We start from the raw sequence: 18746 nt of genomic DNA, 5'->3' as shown, positions 1-18746 counted from the left end.
AGAAGTTTGCCAACCTCTTGTCTTGTCTAGAGGATGTCTGTTTAATTGGAATATTTAGTCCATTCACATTTGATATAATTACTGGTATATTTAGTTTAAATCAACCATATTACTATTTATCTTCTGTTTGTTGCCTCTGGTCTTTGTTCCTTATTATTTACTTTCATACTTCTTTTAGGTCATTCGGGTATTAAAAACTTCTATCACCCCTCTCTACTAGCTTTTATTATTCTTTTAGTAGTTACCTAAAGATTACAGCATGCATCCTTAACTTAATAGAGTTAACTATACATTAAGATTTTATCCTCTCTTGGATAATGCAAGGATTTTAACACACTTGAACTCTATTTAATTCCTTCCCCCTCTTTTGTGTTATTGTTGTCATATATTTTGATTCTGCATACATTTATATTTACTCTGTGTTAATCTGTTACAATGCTCATCAATTCTTCATGACTTCCAATGCTGCTTTTTTTGAATCATTTTTCTTCTTCCTGAAGAACTCACTTTAGAATTTCTTTGAATAGAGGTCTGTTGGTGAAAAATTCTTTTGGTAGTTGTCTGAAAAATCTTCATTTCAAAGCACCTTTCTCAGTTATTGGGTTATAGACTGGCAGATAACTGTCTTTCAGTGCTTTAAAGATCTCATCCCATATTTTCCTCAGAAAGTCTGCTGTAAGTCTTATTGTTGCTCCTTTGAAGTTCATATGCGTTTTTCCTCTTGCTATCTTAAGACTTTCTCTTTTCTTTCAGCAGTCTTACTATGAAGTGACTAAATAATGTCTTCTTTGTATTTATCCTGCTGGAAGTTCATAGAGCTTTTCTTTTCATAGAGCTTTTTGAAGCTGCAGGTCTTTTCTACATACTCCATCTTTTTTCTCTCCATGATTCAATCCAGACCCATATTCCAGGCCAATAATCCTCTCTTCTGATGTGTCTAACCTGATATTAAACATATTTTATTATTTTATTCACCTCCAGTATTTCCATTTGACTTTTTATGGATTATAACTGTCATCTACTTTCTTAAGACTATTAATCCCAGTTATTTAAAAGTGTTTGTCTAATGACCAAATATCTGTATCATCTAGACAGTCCATTCTCTCATCTGTTTTTTTCTCCTTATTTTTTGGTCTTCTGGTCCTATTTCCTTGTATTATTGATAATTTTTTTTCATAAATGCCTTACATTGTTTAAAAAAACATCTCCATTCTCAGGCACAGTCTATCCTGGCAATACTGCTTCTAAGCCAGGGCAAACTAGGAAATTTACCAGGTCCACACTTCAGGAGCCTTATGCTTTGGTGTACCTTCCTTTAAAAAAAATTTTTTTGGGGGGCTGTGCTACACAGCCTGCGGGATCTTAGTTCCTTGACCAGGGATTGAACCGAGGCCCTGAGCAGTGAGAGCATGGAGGCCTAACAACTGGACTTCCAGAGAATTCCCTACCTTCCTTGAAATGTTTAAAGTCGTCCTCTGATTCCTTGAGTCAGCAAGGACCAGTAGCACCATCCAGACAGGGCTTTCCATGCTGAGACCCTGTCTTGCATGGGTCCTAGTTGTCAGAAGCACTTTGTGAAAATTTCTAATTCCTCTTCTCTTGCCAAAATGGGACTTAGCCAGCAGGGCTGTCTGAGAAGTACAGGCATTTCATGCCTGTACTGGGATCTGCATGGACCCTGGTCCCAGTTTTCATCCTCCACTTGCTTTAGACCGTCTACCCTCTACTTAATCCATGGTTTCAACCAGATACTCCAAAGACCTCCAGAACTGGAGCCTATGGGTTATGCTAAATTACTGTGGCCTTATTCTTGTTCCAGGACGGCAGCTTAGTAAATGGATTATTACTGCTGACCTGTGTAATATTTATTTCATGGGATAGTATGAGATTGGGCCACCAGAATGCTGTTGACACTCTGATTTGGGGCTTGATCAGGTGTCTCATACTGTGTATTGACTTTTGCCCATCTGTCTTCTAACCACAATGTCACCTCTGGTGTGCAACACCCAAGGACAGTGGAGAAGAGGAGGGTCTCAGGCTTTTACTGATTGTCTTCTGTCCCTGAAACCAAAAGTGGTTATCTCACCATCTTTACCATCTTGTCAGGCAACCTCTAGATGGCCATGCCTTCCTCCCCTGAGAGATTTTGAAACCATGGGTCCACAATGCTAGAGCTCTTCTGATCAATGTCCTCTCTTGGCACTATTCCCAGGTAGATGCCATGTTCTCCTGGACTGGTTTTATGCCATGCTGAACTAAGGATGGATATCCTTGAGTGAATAGGACCACTCTTTTTCTCTGCCCATAGGGGCCTCACCTGTCCTCCTAGTTAGTGATGGTATGTGGAAGGCAGGGGTACAGTTAACACTGTACAATCTAGAAAGGCACTGATTATGGCCTAAAAAATTTCAAGAGAAAACAATGTTGGAAAATATGTTATTTTACCTTTATTCCATAAAATTCTGAAAGGTAAATTTAACATCATCAGAAAACAAATTATAATCCACATTTTTCTGCATACTCTGAGTATGACTTGCATTTGAGGTCATCATCAACAAAGCACAACACAATGTTTGAGAGAGTCAACGGAAATCAGTATTCATGGATGGCAGGATGGAGAATGCAGACTCATGAGTAATGATGAAACTAACATTAAGTAATGGTATTAAGACACTGCAGAACAAGAAAATCTGTATCACATGAACACAAACAGATTCTAAAGAGCTATCTTTTTCTTATCATGGGAGGTATGAAATCAGCCAGGAAGAGCATATTTAACAATAAAGAATGTGAAGAGATGGTCCTGGTCATGTACAGGAAGAGATGGTGCCTGCATAGTATGAAGAAAGAATCTTCACACATACTAATTGGACAATAAACACTATGTAAGTATCTCTTCTCTATCCATCATTCTGAATTTTCATCATTAAATCCCTCCATCTCACAAGAGCCCATGAATCTCATAATACATTTCTCAATCAAATTATTTATATAGACAAAGCCCTATGAGGTTTTCTTTTCTTATATTTTATCTAACATTGCCATGTTTTTGCAACTAATGGGGTAGTCAAAGATTGAAGCTACTGCACCATCTTGAGCATAAATCTAATCATCATTGTGTGTTAATTTTTCAATTAAAAAAAAACAACTAGTTTACAAAAGTTCTCCTTTGTGTATATCAGCTAGGGAACCAAGGTAGAGAATATAATGGATCCTGTCTCTGAGAACAGAGTTGCCATTTTAACAGTTTCTCAATAAAGTGTATTTTTTCCCTTAAACTCATCAAGTGTGCACTTTTTTTCCCTAATAAAATATTGGAAAGGGTGAAAATAAGATGTCTGATAACATACCCCTTCTTGTCCCTGTCTCTTAGCTACCTAGGGAGCATCTTGGACCTGCTGTAGGCAAAGAGAGGCGATATGGATTGCAGTTGAAATGATTTAGGCCATATTTAGAGGATCATTTTGTGGGGTCCCCAGCTAAGCATGTGATAGTCAATACTGCCTTCTCTTTGTAATCCTGTGAGCTTTTCCACATTTCAGAGTTGCACTATAAAATTTAGATGGCAAAATGCATCTTTGTCAAGTCAATTAAATACCATTTCCAATCTATAAATTTTCACTACAGCTAATGTTAGTGAATGAGTTCAGCTGATGGATCACTTAGCTACAGCACTTTAAACAAGAGGTGCAATGAATCTTATAAGAAAAAGTATACAACCTAGGAAAGTTATATCTATAACTACATCTAAATCTGTACACACATGTAATTCTGGTAATAAGAGGAATAGAGTTCATCATAGACAATTTGGGAAGCTAAAATCTCTCACAATGCAACACTCAAAGTACTTATTTTTTCACTATTTTCTGTGTATCTATATACTTCTTTTGAACAAAAAGAATCTTTGTTTTATATTATGTTTGCTTTATCTTAAAGAATGTATTTTCCCATGTCATTAAAAATTCCCTGAAAACATGATTGTAGTGGCTGAGTACTATTTAATAATATGACTGTACTACAGTTATTAAACTCTTTCTCTTCTACTGGACACTCTCCAGTTTTTACTCTTATAATCAAAGCTGCCTTACATCTTTGTGGGCATTGAAAACAAATTTTTTTCTTAAGAGAAATTCCTAGAAGTGCGATTCACAGGAGAAAATGAACCTTTAAGGCCTTTGATGTATCTTAATGAATTTATTCCCCAGTTACATTCCTACTAGCCAATGGCACTTATGCTAATGAGTTGAATCTATCTTTGTGTGTGTGTATATATATATATATATATATATATATATATATCTTTGAAAAATACACAACTTTTTTGTGTGTGTTCAAGTATAAAAATAGCATTATATTATATACTGTGTTCAGTTTTCACTCAACTTTTTAAGGCCTTTCTATATTGCCATAAGAGTCATTGCTTCTATCTGCTGCCTCTACCTCTCTGACATTATAAACAACACTGATAGGAACATCTTCAAATATTGCCTTTTGGATCTGTAGGAAAATTTCTTTGGAGTATAACGCAGCAATGGAATTGGTAGGTCAGAGGTTATCTGCATAGTTGTGTTACTAAAGATTACCAGTTTGCATTTCACAATGGCCATCCAATACTTACACTTCTATCAATATTGTGTTATGATTTCTATCCTACATCCTTAAAAACTTTTGGTATTATCTAACTTTTCAACTTTATGAAGATGATAGCTATAAATTGGTACCTCACTGTTTTAATTAACATTTGTGTGGTTACTTAAGCGAGATTTGGCACTTCTCCAATCTTAGTTAGCGCTTGGCTTTGCCAACATATAAATTGCCTATTTATGTCTTTTTCTATTACATTTCTTTTCATGTTAGTTTGCAGGGGTACTTCGTATGATCTAGTTTTTCCTTTGTCATTTTTAGCCAATACAAATGTTTTCTCCCAGTCTCTCATTTACCTGTTAATTTGAGGTCAGGTTCTAAAAAGATTCAGAAAAGAATAAGCATTGGTGAGATTTTAATGCACAGCAGTCTCATCATTTGCTATCAGAACAATCATCCATTGTCAGCCAGTGAATAAGTATCAGGCACCTACTCTATATAGGATACGATGATAAGCTTGTTAAGGGCATGGAAGGAGTTAAACATAGACTGTCTTCGGGGATCTCACAGTCTCATCTAGGAGATCAGACAAGAATAAAAAATTATACAAATGGAAAGTAATACATTTCATAAATGAATTATTATAAAGTGGTATGGGTCTGTAGGGATTGAGTTTGAAGGTAGAGCAGGCATCCAGGTGGAGAAATTGAGTAAACTGTTGGAATGTGAAACTGACTTTCAGAAGACATCAGAGTAATATAGTTTGGGGAGGCATTTGGGTGAGAGTAGAAGCTATGAAAATGATTTAATTAGCAAGGGAGAAGCAGAAATAGAGTTTATAGATCCTTAGGTAATCACTACCTTTCAGAAAATGGGAGAGTAGCCAAGGAAAAGAAGAAAGGAAACTGTCTCAGAAGGTAGATGTGCAGAATACTCTTGACTTGAGAAAGGGACCCATATGCTTAGGTGTAGATATTGGGTATGTTATTCTTTCAAAATTTATTAGCTTTTTAAGGAAATAAGTTAGAAATCATGTTAAAATGGTAGGGGAAGTCTGGTGACAAAATTTTGGGTCTTCTGAGCAAGATAAAGCATTTAATCAATAATAATTAATCCCTGGTTTCTCTGAATATGTCTCTGAGTTAATGAATAAATGATATATAAGCCTACATTTTTGATATAACAGCCTTGGGGAGATGGATCACTGGGGTGCTGGCCTTGTTTGATGGGCAGGAGAGGATAGAAAAAGAACAACGAGAAAGGCCAAAACCTGGTTTAAAGGATGATTCTGTTGAGGTTGGTAAATCCTGCCTTTACAGACCATAGGCTGAGATCCAAGCCAATCCATTTCAGGAAAGAGAGAATTGCCAACCCTCACATTCCATAATGACTATTATTGGTATTGTATTATTAGCTAATATTTATCAAGGACTTATCACATACAAGGAAATATCCTAAGCCCTTTACATGTTACGTGTTGTTTAATCCACTCAGCACTCTGGGGGAAGAATATGCTATTATTCCACGATTTTCAGAGGGGTAAAATGGGAATTGGAGTCAATAAGTAGTAGAACTAGCACAAAATTCCAAGTTTGAAGGCTACGCTTTTGGAACAAGTACCACAGAGTGTGTAAACTAAAAGACCCTTGGTATCCTATGAGGCAGCATCATCAGCAGAGAGTTAAGAAGTTAAGAAGTGATTGGGTGGTAATCAGATGAAAGTAGATGAATGGTAGTAAATGCAACTACCATTTGCAAAAATCTGATGGCAAAAGGAAGAGAGATATTGGAGGAAAAATGTAAAGAGTTTTTGTTTTAGTTAAATTTTATGGCCAAAACATCTTGAATATATTAGTAGGATAAGGAGAGAGAGACTGGAGAGGAAAAATTGAAGATGCAAGAAAAAGAATAAATTGACAGACCAAGGTTCAGAAGGTGGTGAGAGGATAGAAATCATGAGCACATTAAAGGGTTAACTTGAAGGAGGAGGCGGAACACTTACAGGGGCAGGGATGGGGGGGGTGGGGGGGGTGGGGAGAATCGAAGGAGATGCTGGGTTAAAACACAGAAAACATGCCCAGGTGGCAGTAGAAAACTTAAGGGAATGTGTGGCAGTAAAATAATTTATTTTTAAACTGTGAGGTGAGGTTTTATGCTCAAAATCATGATGGCAGAAGTAGAAAATGTTGGCAGTAGACGCTGTAGGGAGTGAGATTGAGAGTCAACTAACAGCAAGTAAAAAGGATACTGAGAAGTAGAGAAAATAATGTCAAGGCTGGAGTATAGGTCCGGGAGTAGCTGCAAATAACAGAAACTACTTTATTTTAAACCAAGAGAGATCTCATACAGGCAGGTGCTTACACATCTTTGGAAAGAATGAAGTCACAAACTGACACTGAACTTCCTGGAACAACACCCAGAGCCACAGTGCAGAACTAGTCTGCCGGGAAAGCCGTGAGCTCTCCCACAGGTAAGAAGGAGGAGAATAAGAAAGGCACTGGTGAAACTCCAGACTTCAAGAATATACCATCTTAGTAGCACATAACTGTTGGCTCTAAGGAAGTACCACTCCTCTTAGGTTCACACCAAACGAGAATAACTGAGCTACACCTCTGCCTCTCAGTCACAGCCAGTACCTGAACTGTAGGAGAGTCTGGGAAATGTAGTTTTTAGCTTCACAGACTGTAGAGGAAGGTACATCAGAACGAAATTGAGTTTCAAGCTATTACAGATATACATATCTGTATATGTCTGATATATATATATATATATATCTCAGATGGATAGCATGAATATATAATAAATTATAATTTAAAGAGAAATTAGCCTATTCTCCTATCGCCAGTGAAATCAGCAGCCTATTGGCAAAAGTGGAGAAAACAGGAAAGGTAAGGTTGTTATGAGAAAGGTAAGGAAGCAAAGAGATTAAGGGGTGTAGCAGGGTTACTATAGAGATGACTTGTCATATGGTCCAGACTAGACAGTGGAGCCCAGGAGAAACCAGTGGAATGTGAGTATAGGCATATGTCAGATAAGCAGAATGTTGACAACGCTTTCTTTGGCCTTGTTTTGACAAGCAAAGAAGGGGTGTAATAAGCACATGACATCACAAAGTATATAGATTTTGTATTTCGAAGAGGAGAGATCTTAATGCTTTCAAATACAGTTTGCTTGTCATAATGCTAGAGCGATTTCATGTCTTAAGTGCATGTCAGGAAAAACTAGTCAAGGCACAAAGTTATAACATCTTCCAGAGCACATGTTAGCTGAACTATATCTTGATGATCTATTTATGAGGATAAAGGAGAGAAAGGAAAACAGAGACAACAACACATCCTTAGGTACAAATATTATAATTCTATGATTGGTTTGCTCACTTCTGTATATATGAGATTTACAGGCAAATCATAGGCAATATGTAAAATTTCAAGAAAGGATAAAATGTTTAAATGTGAGTTTGTTGTCATTGTTGTCACGGTGTCCTTCTGCTGCATTTAAACAAAAACTGAGAGTGGATGCCTACACGGACTCTATCATGCTTTATGCACTCAGGTCATATTTATACAGCTAAGAAGTATTTATAATCTTTGTAGGCAATCTATTAGCATTTCTCCTTAGGTTTTTCTGTTTCTTACAAAAGGCATGTTGTTTTGTTTCTAATTCATCTGGGGATGGGAAGGAAGGAAGCTTCAAATTCTTTAGATTTAAAAGATTTGACATGGGCTGTAGGTCTCCACTTCCTGGTAGCTTCCCAGCAGATGCCTCAGCCATGACTTCATTGAATTCCAGTTGCATGTCTGCAAATCTCTCCTTTTGTAAGAATTCCCTTTATCTCTGAAAAGAGGCAGTGAAGTTTGCTTTCTGCCAGGCTGCTTTGATTTCCTCCCAGTGTCTCCAAACATCAACGGAGCCCTCTAGGGCAGTCCCATGTGTCTCTCAAACAAAATAAAAAGAATATGCAGTGAAAATCAGAATGGAGTCACTGTATCTTCCTTCCCAACATCTTTTTAAAGTTCTAGTGCATGACTAAAAGTTTACTGCATGATTAAGTGTAGAAAACTGCTCTAAAGCCTTGGAACATTTAAAAAACACATACTAGAGAGAAAATAAATATAATTTAGGTAACAGAAAAATACACACACATTTAAGAAAAATACTGGAATGTAACACCTCTGGTGAGAAGTACAAGAAAAAGGATGACAATGAATCCTTAAAGGATGACTCATCTTTTTTTAAAAAGTGATCACAAACAGGAACAGGGAACAAACTGCTGTCTTTAGAGGGTCATTATTTTGTGAAATCCTTGTGGGATGGGATTGTCCACCCAAAATCTACTACAGAAGCATGGATCTCTTAGGCACCTATAAATATTTGTCAGTGAGGCTAGTTAATAGACAAGCCATCTGGTGTCCCTGATCTCCACAATTCGATAAGGTCTGTATTGTTATTGCTCAAGAGATTTCTGTTGCATAAACTCTGACACTCCGTGTATATGAAGAGGAGGATTCAAGCTAACTCTGAGAGAATTAAAATATGTGGGGACAGTGTGTGTGTGGGGGGCGGGAAACAAGGAAACTCCTCTCCTTTGACAAATGCACAGTCCTTAGTTAACTTCTCATTAGCAGTCTGTTCACATCTCATTCCCATTAAGAGTATTCCGTTTTCTTTGTCTAAAGTGTTGAGTGGTTATGAATAGTAAGGATAGACTATCTGTAATTATTTTTTAATTATTAATGGTTTTGTTAGATCCTTTCACTTTTACATTACATTTCTGTTAATGTAAGTTAAATCAAAATGTACTTCAGTTTCCAAGCTCTTCCCCAGTGTATTTTTTCATTCTTTCATAACATTACTTCAGATTTCTATAAGGTGTCTATGAGAAAGCTTGTCTTTCTGGAATCAACCTCACCATGCTAATAGATTCAGGGACCATTCTATTCTGCAAATCCACTGGCCATAGCTTTAGTAATCACAAAATTTCTAAATTCCCAACAGTACTTAACGTCAGAGTCACAACATGTTACAAAAGTCATTTGATATTAGCCAGTATCTTTAAGCTGAATTCAAGAGCATCTATTTTATTTAGTGCTCCCACATGAAGATCTTTTGGCACTTTATAGATATGCAGATTCTCAAGTAATTAGAAACCAAAGGAGAGGAGAAAATGAGTGAGTCTGAAAGGAACAGATATCAGAGCAAGAAACTACTGTCCTGGTTTTGTGGTCCAGCTAAAAATACTTTGAAGAGTAGTTTAGTCAGAACAAATATTCAAGCAGTGTGCCTTAGGAAGATAAAGACGAAAGTGGGGGGGGGGGGAGAGAGAGAGAGAGAGAGAGAGAGAGAGAGAGAGAGAGAGAGAAAATTTCCCTGGAGAGAAAGAAAAAAAAGTGCATCTTTTAATCAATTTTTCCATCACCAGCAGAAGGGCACTTTTTGATGGGGCACTGTTCCTTCAGAGAAATGTTCCTGTCTTGTATTTACTAAGGTTCCTGATTTCAGGTCTAGTATTAAGCAACTCACACAAATTCAAGTACAGCCCCAGTGAGCAAAAAGAAGAGAGAACGGGTGAGGTTTTTTATTTTTAAACTACACGCAACACTCAGCCCCAGGGATCCTTGTACCGTTACAGTTGGTGACCTCGGAAAAAAGTTACTAGATCAGCTCTGAGGAGTGGGAAGAAGGGGGAGTCTAGTGCAGGGCAAAATTCCTGGCTGAGGTTGGGTGCAGCCACCCCCAAGGAATCAACGAAGGAAGCCAGATCTCAGCCCAAAGTATAGAGTTAACGTACACTGCACTGAACACGGACGCTACGAAAAATGACTGGATAAATTATGCAGAGGGATTTCTGGATTTCTTTCAAGTAATTAAGTTTCGATTTCTTGCATTTATTTTAGTTCCAGGAAGCGCAAGGCGCCATGGATCGCAAAAGTCTTCATTGATTGTTCCAATGCTTTAAGTTTGATTTCGTGACTGGACTTAACTTTGGGAAGAGAAACACACGGACCAAGGAGATTCACTACGACGAAAAATAACAGTTTCGTCGGGGAAAGTAAACAGAGGGACTCTTGCATGCGGACAGAACGCGGAGCTCCGCCTCTTCCCCCCCAGCCCCTTCCACGGAAGGTGGGGAGGGGAGAAACAGGTGTGAATCTGAGTGAGTGGGCGTGAGTGTTAGCACTTGTGTGTCTGCATGCGCGGGTGTGAGCGTGTCTGTGTGTGTGTCCGTGCCTGAGTGTGTGCGTCCCCGCGCTCTGGGGAGTGCGGAGCACTCACGCTTTCCCTCCGGCCGATGTTAATTCCTCGGCGCCTGTTGTGTTTGCTCCAAAGGTTGGTCGACTCCAGTGGGTGAGTCAGCAGTCCCCGCGTGCAGGTTCCTCGCCACCCTCGGCCTCAGCCAACCTACCCTGCGGAATCGTGAAGGCGTCTGGGAGCCTCGCAGACATCCAGCGGGCCTGGGGCTGGCTGCGTCCCGCGTCCCTTCTTTCCAGTCAGTCTGCTTTTTTTTGAAATTCAGCTCTGCGCCTTTCCCTCCACCGGGGAAAGAGAGAGCCGTTACTTTCCTTTCTACCTTGCCTCTTCTCATCCTCTTGTCCCCTGCCTGGCCGCTGTCCTCAGTCCAGAATTATCTAGAGAGAGCCCCACTCGGCTCATTCGGCGACTACAGGGCCCTGGCCCTGGCGCAGGCCTCTCCCTACCCTCAAAGTGCGTCCTTCCGATCGCCAATGGCCATTTGCTTTTACCCCCGCCCCTCCCTTCGCTCTGCCAGGCCTTGATGGGAGGGCAGGAGTTGGCGAGCCCGAATTTTGATCTAGGAGGGCCTGGGAACTGCCGGATGCAGAGGTTTCCGGAGACACTTGCTGAGTGCTTGCAGTGAGAGGCGGTGAGAGAGAGAGTTAGCCAAGAAAGCACTGAGGCGAGGCTGTGCCCTCGGCCACAGGGGGTGCCTGGCAGCGTTGGGCGAAAGAGGGGCTCCTTAGAATCTCTAAGCGAGGTGGACTTGGGACTCACGGGGGAGCCAGTGGAGAGAGAAAGTTAGAGACAAACACAAGAGCAGAGGTGGACGTGCTCGGAAGAGGAAAGGTGTTTGAGCAAAACGCACCCATACTCCCCGAACTTAGCCCCAGGTCGTAAGAAACCCAGGAGAGCTCTCCTTCCCGGCGCTTCGCTCTGTACCAGGCTCTCTGGGCGCTCCCAGAGGTCTCAATTTCAGGGATAATTCCCTCCTTTTTTTCTTTCTTGGTACCGCTGAGGCCATGGAAGGAGTTTAATCATCCCATATCCTTCTGCCCCAAGCTACAGAGTGCAGAGAGAGCTCAGAGGATCTGACGCTATTCAGAATCCAGAGACGATTGACCTTGAGGAGATGGGATGGGGGAGAATCCATCCTTTCCCTCTTTCCTCCCTCAAACCCTCTTTACCCGAGATGGAGATGGTGCCTGAATAGGGTCAGATCTCTCTTTTAAGAAATCTTCCTTGTAATCCAACTCAGTTCTGTTTGAAATACAGAGAAATCACACTGCCCTTAATGGATTAAAATTTAATAAAACACATTAGGTCCAGTAAAATATGAATGCACTGCTTAAAATTTTAGTACTAAATTAGGTCCCAGATACAGGAGAGGAGACAGTGATTTCTCCCCTCAGGATGGCTGCGGGCCGATTTCGGGGTGTGGGGGGCACCTTCTGCAGGGACCCCACTGCCCGGGAGCTTGGGTGGAACCTCAAGCGATTCCTCGCCCGTCGGATGGGAAGCTGGTCATGTCTATCCACATCTGGCAGCGGGTGGGACAGAACCTATTGCTAAACAAAGAGGCTTGGTGAGAAGAAAAGACGCCCCTCGTGTAGTCACACAGTTGATTCATTTTCCATTTCTCTACTTTAAAAAAAAAATCACTTCTCTGTTTTCGGTTTATTAGGTAGATCTGAAGGTGTGCATAGGTGCCAGCGCAGATAGGTGCTGGGACATAAAAGTGTATGTTGAGGTTATATGAAGCAGATTTCCCATGTTGGGCCATTTGTTGCCACCCCTTGGGTTTATTCCCAACTTTCGGTTGTTTAGATGGTTTCTGCTACCTGGGGGGCTGGAGTTTTACTTCCTCAGAGAGCAGCTTCCATGCTTGCTGGAGCACTTCGCAACATTGCCTGTGGACAAAACCGAAATGGGTTTTATTGATATCACCGCAAAGACGTTGGTATTCTGGGCAATTCTGGTAGAAGAGATTGCAAGATTGCAAGTCGTGGTGATGAAAGAAGAATTGCATTTTCACTCTAATACAACACAATCACTGCTATTCACTTTTCAGTTTGAGTGAGAAAAGGAGAAATCTAACTCTGACCTCTTTTTGAAAACATGTATATTTTCTAAGAGGAAGTGAATATGGGGAAATAAATTCTTGACTTGCTCTACAACTGCATATTAATTTATCTCACCTTGATAATTAGAATAAAGGGCTTCCTTTTTTTCTGTCTGGAATTAGAGATATCACTGAGAAGTAGTTGAAAGATTTTTCAAAGTTATATTGAATTAATTTAATGATATATTGATTTTAGCCACCAGGAAAATATTCTCTTGGGAGTTGTCCTGCTTAAAATAGTTTTAATCACTAAATTCCACATCAAACAAAGTTTGTCCAGTCATTTCAACAGTGCCCTCTTTATTTCATGAATTTATTTTACTACCTTATTTACCATATGAAGTGGTGACAAGTGTTTAGCATTTTGGAGATCAGTTGTCAGTTGCTATTAAAATCAAGATTAATTCATATTAACGACATGCATTTCTCAATACTCGCAGGTGACAACATACATTAAAACAACTATTGCAAGTAATTAAGCTCAATGAAGGGGGAGGGGAGAGGGAGAGGTTCAAAACACCCCCAAATATTTGATTTTGCAATCCAAGTTCAGCTGACTGTTGCCACAATAATGCTTGGGAAACTCCTCAGGGTTGCTTTTTACTTTACATCTAATTAGGCACCTAATGAAAGAGAAGAATTTTTTCCCCTTGTGGTTTTTTTTCTCCTTGATATTCTTATGCCTTTATTTAAACACATAAACACACTGTTTAGGAGGTGTAATACCCAAAATTTTCTCCCGTAAGTCACTTAGTATTATAATCTGGGGGAACTGGTAGATGCAGACCTTTGCCTTCCAGTTATTTTCCTCCTCCACTATCACTTTTAGCCCTTTGGTTCTTACACAGTATTGATAGAATACATACCGAAAATATTTTAATGGATTTTTTTTAGGCTTTAGAGATGCTCAAAAGTTTATACTAATTAGACCATCCAAAGCCTTTTGGAGATTAAGCAGATTGGACAACCCTTGTTAATTAGAACATAATTTGAAGTTTGAAATTATATCACTGATGAAGTAGTCTAATTAGTATGACGATATGTTAATGGACCAGTGAGACCCAGCAACACTGGAGTTTGGCGTGAACCTCTCCAAGGTTTGAACGAAAATCCTCCCCCCTATACCGACGTTAATAAAAGATTTCTATAGACTTCAGCCTTTCCACGATGACACACAATTTATAGTCCACACAATGCATTAGCCCATAGTACTGCTCAATTTTTTCACTATTATGAAAACTAATAAATTCGTCAAGCTGAATTAAGCATACAAATCAGATGAGGCATAGCAGATTACACAGTGAAGCGCGGTGTCTCCCGAGTCTAAATGAAATTTCAATCTAATAATTCCTTCCTGGCCCAGTCATAATTTGTTTAGAGATGTTGTTCTACTTCTTTCAAAGCGCTATTCGCACTATAATTAAATGATACTCAAGCCTTTAACTTTGATTTATTTTATTTCTCGAATCTTGAGACAGTGAGAGCTGTGCAATGTCATTTTTTTATTTCCTTGAAATTACCCTGGCTGTTGTTGAGATAGAAATTAAACACCTAAGCATTTACTTGAACCGACCAGCACAAGACACATTCATTCATGTCAACACCCCCTCTCCAGTCCCGAGTCCAGGCTCCTCCGGGCTTCTGCTCAGGAACACGGCTGGTAGGAATTCCCTTCGGCTGCTATTTATTATTTTCCTCCACATAGGGGAGGAGGAAGGCAAGCCCCGGGGTTGCAAGGGGGTTAAGCACCATGGACAGAGCCCGTCGCGCGTCGTTTGCTGCAGCCTTCCTAGTACTCTGGCGACTCCCGAGGACTGAGCTCCCGACTTGAACCTGCCATCTCGCCCGCAGGGGTCGTGGGTGAACGAGAGACCCCCTACTTGCCGCCGCCGCGGGGCTTCCAGGCGCTGACCACTCGAGGGTCCCCCTTCGCCACGCTCGTTCCCACTCTGTTTCGTCCCAGCGCGAGCCGGCGCCTCTCAGGCCTGCCGCCTGCTCTCGCACCTGCTCGCCTTCCCCAGGCACCGTGTGCCTGCACCTGCTTCCAGCCATCCCCGTCCGGGTCGGGCCACCGGCGGGCTCCAGCGTCCCGGTCTTAGGGCCTTCCACCCTCGCTTGTACCCCGCTCCTCCCGCGCTCCGGGGAGGTGACAGCAGCCCCAGCACAGAGGAAAGTAGAGAGAAGACCGGAGCGGGGAGGAGAGGAAGGCGGTGCGTGTGTGTGTGTGTAGGAGATGTTGTCTGCTTCTTTTACAAATGGAACTTAGAGTGTGTGTCCACTTCTAAGAAAAGTGGTCCACGATGGGACAAAAGTGAGAGCAAAGTGTTGGCTAAAAATAGGCTCTCTGCACCGAGCGGCTGTGGAAATGAAGATAAGTGGGGCTTGTGCCAGCCCCTGAGGGCGTGTGTGTGTGTTTATTAGTGTGTGTGTGTAGGGGGGGAATATTCTGCAGCACATGCGCTCTGTGATCTCTGGCCCTGCCTCTCCGTCAGTTGCCCCTTCCTCCTTTGATTGCGGCTAATGAAGTGGCAGCGTTTGCCAGTGGATCCGCCCAAGACCCAACTCACACTGAACTGGAGACAGGGAGGAGGAAGAGGAAGATCCGGAGGAAGAGAAAAGAGGGTGGAGAGGAGTGTCTGTCGGTGGTGGCGTTGGGGGAGTACACGGGGGTCTGGCTGGCGGGGGCGGGGGTGGGGGAGGAGTCGCATGCGCATAGGCGACCGGAGCAGTCTCCTCCGCCGTCCAATCCGCTGAGAGCTGTGAGAAACCGAGTAAGAGAAAGCCCTGCAGCCCTGAGGACCCCAGGGCTCTTTGGCACCAGGCACCCGCCAGGCCGAGGGGGCGCAGAGAGAAGCGCCGAGCGCTGTTCGTACCAGCCGGAAGCGCAGAGCAGAGCAGAGGATCCAGGTCGGCGGCAGGGTCCGCGTTCTCCACTGTGGTCGAGAGCCAGGGATCAGGGTCACCCGAGCTACGGGGAGAGGCGGGCCGAGTTGGGGGCGGAGGCCTGGAACTTCGCGGTAAGCAGGGGGCGGGGAGGCAGCTAGGTAAGAGGCGTTCCTTGTAGTCTAGGGAAAATCCCACCCAAGACTCCCTTGGTCCGCAACTTTATTTAGTAGTTTCTTTTCCCCGCGAGGCGGAGACGGGAGTGGCAGAAGCAGGAGGGGCAGGAGGCCGGCTCTTAGGTAGGAAGTGCCCTGCGACTGGAGCGCAGACCTGGCCGGGGGTGGGGGGGGTGGGTTTGAGCAGGGGCACTACTGTAAGTGAGAGCTGCGGGGCGCAGGGAAGGGGAGGCGGCATCAGAGCGCCGCGGGGGCAGGAAGGGGAGGTGGAGGGCGCGGCGGGGGAGCGGGAGGCGGGTGTCGGGAGAGCAGAAAGGACCAAAGCCTGGAGGAAGCCGAGAGGGAGAAGGGGCGACGCCAGAATCCGAGCAGGAGAAACCTGCGCTTTCAGGCAGGGGAGGGCGGGGGCGCGCGGGAGGGAGGGAGGGAGGGAGGGAGGCGGGGGTGAGGGGGCAGGCGCGGGGAGAGGGGAGTATAACTCGGCGGCCGCGAAGCGCGGGGCAGTTTCGCATGCCCAGGTCTGCAGCCAGCGCCAAGCGGAGCCCAGCAACAGCGCAGACTGACCTCGTAGCCAGCGGTGGAGCGCGTAGCCGGGTCAAGGCGCGCCGAGCTCCGAGCGGCGGCGAGTGAGCGCAACTCCGCATCGCCCTTCCCCTCTCTGGCGCTCGCCCAGCGCTTCTGCGGAGGGTCCCGGCTACCGGGGCCAGTTGCGTGAGCCACATACAAGCGCGCGGGCAGGCCGGGAAGATGATGATGATGTCCCTGAACAGCAAGCAGGCGTTCAGCATGCTGCACGGCGGCAGCCTGCACGTGGAGCCCAAGTACTCGGCATTGCACAGCGCCTCGCCCGGGTCCTCTGCACCCGCGGCGCCCTCCGCCAGCTCTCCTAGCAGCTCGAGCAATGCTGGCGGCGGTGGCGGCAGTGGCGGGGGCGGTGGAGGCCGGAGCAGCAGCTCCAGCAGCAGTGGCAGCAGCGGCGGCAGCGGCGGGGGCTCCGAGGCGATGCGGAGAGCATGTCTTCCAACCCCACCGGTGCGTATTTCTGCATAATCACCGCTTAAAGGCACATTTTGACAGCCCCCTTTATCTGCTTGATGTTTTTTTCATGTCTGCACAGCAAATCACCCCGCACCTCCAACCAATTTCCTCCCCCCCTTTCTTATGTATTCAGAGGGTCTTTCCTTTCATATTAATTTTTAAGACCTGGAATGTTGCCTGTGCGCGTGTTGTGTTGTGTTGTGTTTGCAGGCTCACTTTCCTCCTCCTCGTGCACTCGTGGCTTCTCTCCGTGGCTTCCCTCCTCTCCTCCTCACCTGCTAGTTTCAGGATTGTTATTATTATTATTTTAATTTATTTTTAACGTTCTGGGAATGTTGTAGGCGCGGCGGCGGTGTCGAGCTCTGGGCCGGAGCTTCCGGAGAGAGTGCGCACAATTCCCCGCTGAGAGTGATGTGTGCCTTTTACTTGCAATTGCAGAGCAATATATTCGGCGGGCTGGATGAGAGTCTGCTGGCCCGCGCCGAGGCTCTGGCGGCGGTGGACATCGTCTCCCAGAACAAGAGCCACCACCATCACCCGCCCCACCACAGCCCCTTCAAGCCGGACGCCACCTACCACACCATGAATACCATCCCGTGCACGTCGGCTGCCTCCTCTTCGTCGGTGCCCATCTCGCACCCGTCCGCGCTGGCGGGCACGCACCACCACCACCACCACCACCACCATCACCACCATCAGCCTCATCAGGCACTTGAGGGCGAGTTGCTGGAGCACCTGAGTCCCGGGCTAGCGCTGGGTGCCATGGCGGGCCCCGACGGCGCCGTGGTGTCCACTCCAGCTCACGCGCCGCCCATGGCTACCATGAACCCCATGCACCAAGCCGCTCTCAGCATGGCCCACGCGCACGGGCTGCCCTCACACATGGGCTGCATGAGCGACGTGGACGCCGACCCCCGGGACCTGGAGGCGTTCGCCGAGCGCTTCAAGCAGCGACGCATCAAGCTAGGGGTGACCCAGGCCGATGTGGGCTCCGCGCTGGCCAACCTCAAGATCCCCGGCGTGGGCTCGCTCAGCCAGAGCACCATCTGCAGGTTCGAGTCCCTCACGTTGTCTCACAACAATATGATCGCGCTCAAACCCATCCTGCAAGCGTGGCTAGAGGAGGCGGAGAAGTCTCACCGCGAGAAGCTCACCAAGCCGGAGCTCTTCAACGGCGCGGAGAAGAAGCGCAAGCGCACGTCCATCGCGGCGCCGGAGAAGCGCTCGCTCGAAGCCTACTTCGCCATCCAGCCGCGGCCCTCTTCCGAGAAGATCGCCGCCATCGCTGAGAAGCTGGACCTTAAGAAGAACGTGGTGCGCGTCTGGTTCTGCAACCAGAGGCAGAAACAGAAAAGAATGAAATATTCCGCGGGCATTTAGGAGACCCACGGCCTCTCCAGGGACAGGCCCCTCCTCATCTCCTCTTTTCCCTCCCTCTCTCTCCTGCCTCTTTCCCCCCCCCCCCCCCCCCCCCCCCACTTTTCGCGACTAGAAACAATTCCATTAAATGTGAATCCGGAGAAAGCGAGGATTGGAGAGCGAGCGAACGAGCAAGTCACTGAGCCCAAGTCCGGTGAGAATGTGAAACGATTTCTCAAGGGAAAGAAAAACAAAAGAAGGGATTTGTCAAGTTGTAGCAAAGTTGTCCCTTTCGACCCCACCCCACCCGGAAAAGGCACCTCGGCCTCTTCAGAGGAAGTCTGGAGCCGGCT

At 44.6% G+C, this 18746-nt stretch overlaps 1 protein-coding gene across 1 annotated transcript; it reads left to right on the top strand.

Annotated features, from left to right (window-relative positions):
• Positions 1-16743: 16743 nt before the first annotated feature.
• On the top strand, positions 16744-18414 carry POU4F2 (POU class 4 homeobox 2). Its single transcript, XM_067734748.1, has 2 exons — positions 16744-17028; positions 17473-18414. Exons 1-2 carry the CDS (start codon positions 16744-16746, stop codon positions 18412-18414), a joined length of 1227 nt encoding a protein of 408 aa, XP_067590849.1.
• Positions 18415-18746: the final 332 nt, after the last annotated feature.

The sequence above is a fragment of the Pseudorca crassidens genome, chromosome 4, assembly GCF_039906515.1.
Source record: "Pseudorca crassidens isolate mPseCra1 chromosome 4, mPseCra1.hap1, whole genome shotgun sequence".
NCBI lineage: Eukaryota > Metazoa > Chordata > Mammalia > Artiodactyla > Delphinidae > Pseudorca > Pseudorca crassidens.
Note: the sequence above shows the minus strand (reverse complement) of the source record. Positions and strands in the feature narration are given on the sequence as shown.

Excerpts from the sequence above, each read along its gene's own strand:
- POU4F2 (XM_067734748.1), top strand. The coding sequence starts at position 16,744 with ATGATGATGATGTCCCTGAACAGCAAGCAGGCGTTCAGCATGCTGCAC. Across the intron at positions 17,029-17,472 it reads CATGTCTTCCAACCCCACCG|AGCAATATATTCGGCGGGCT; the intron begins GTGCGTATTTCT and ends TTGCAATTGCAG.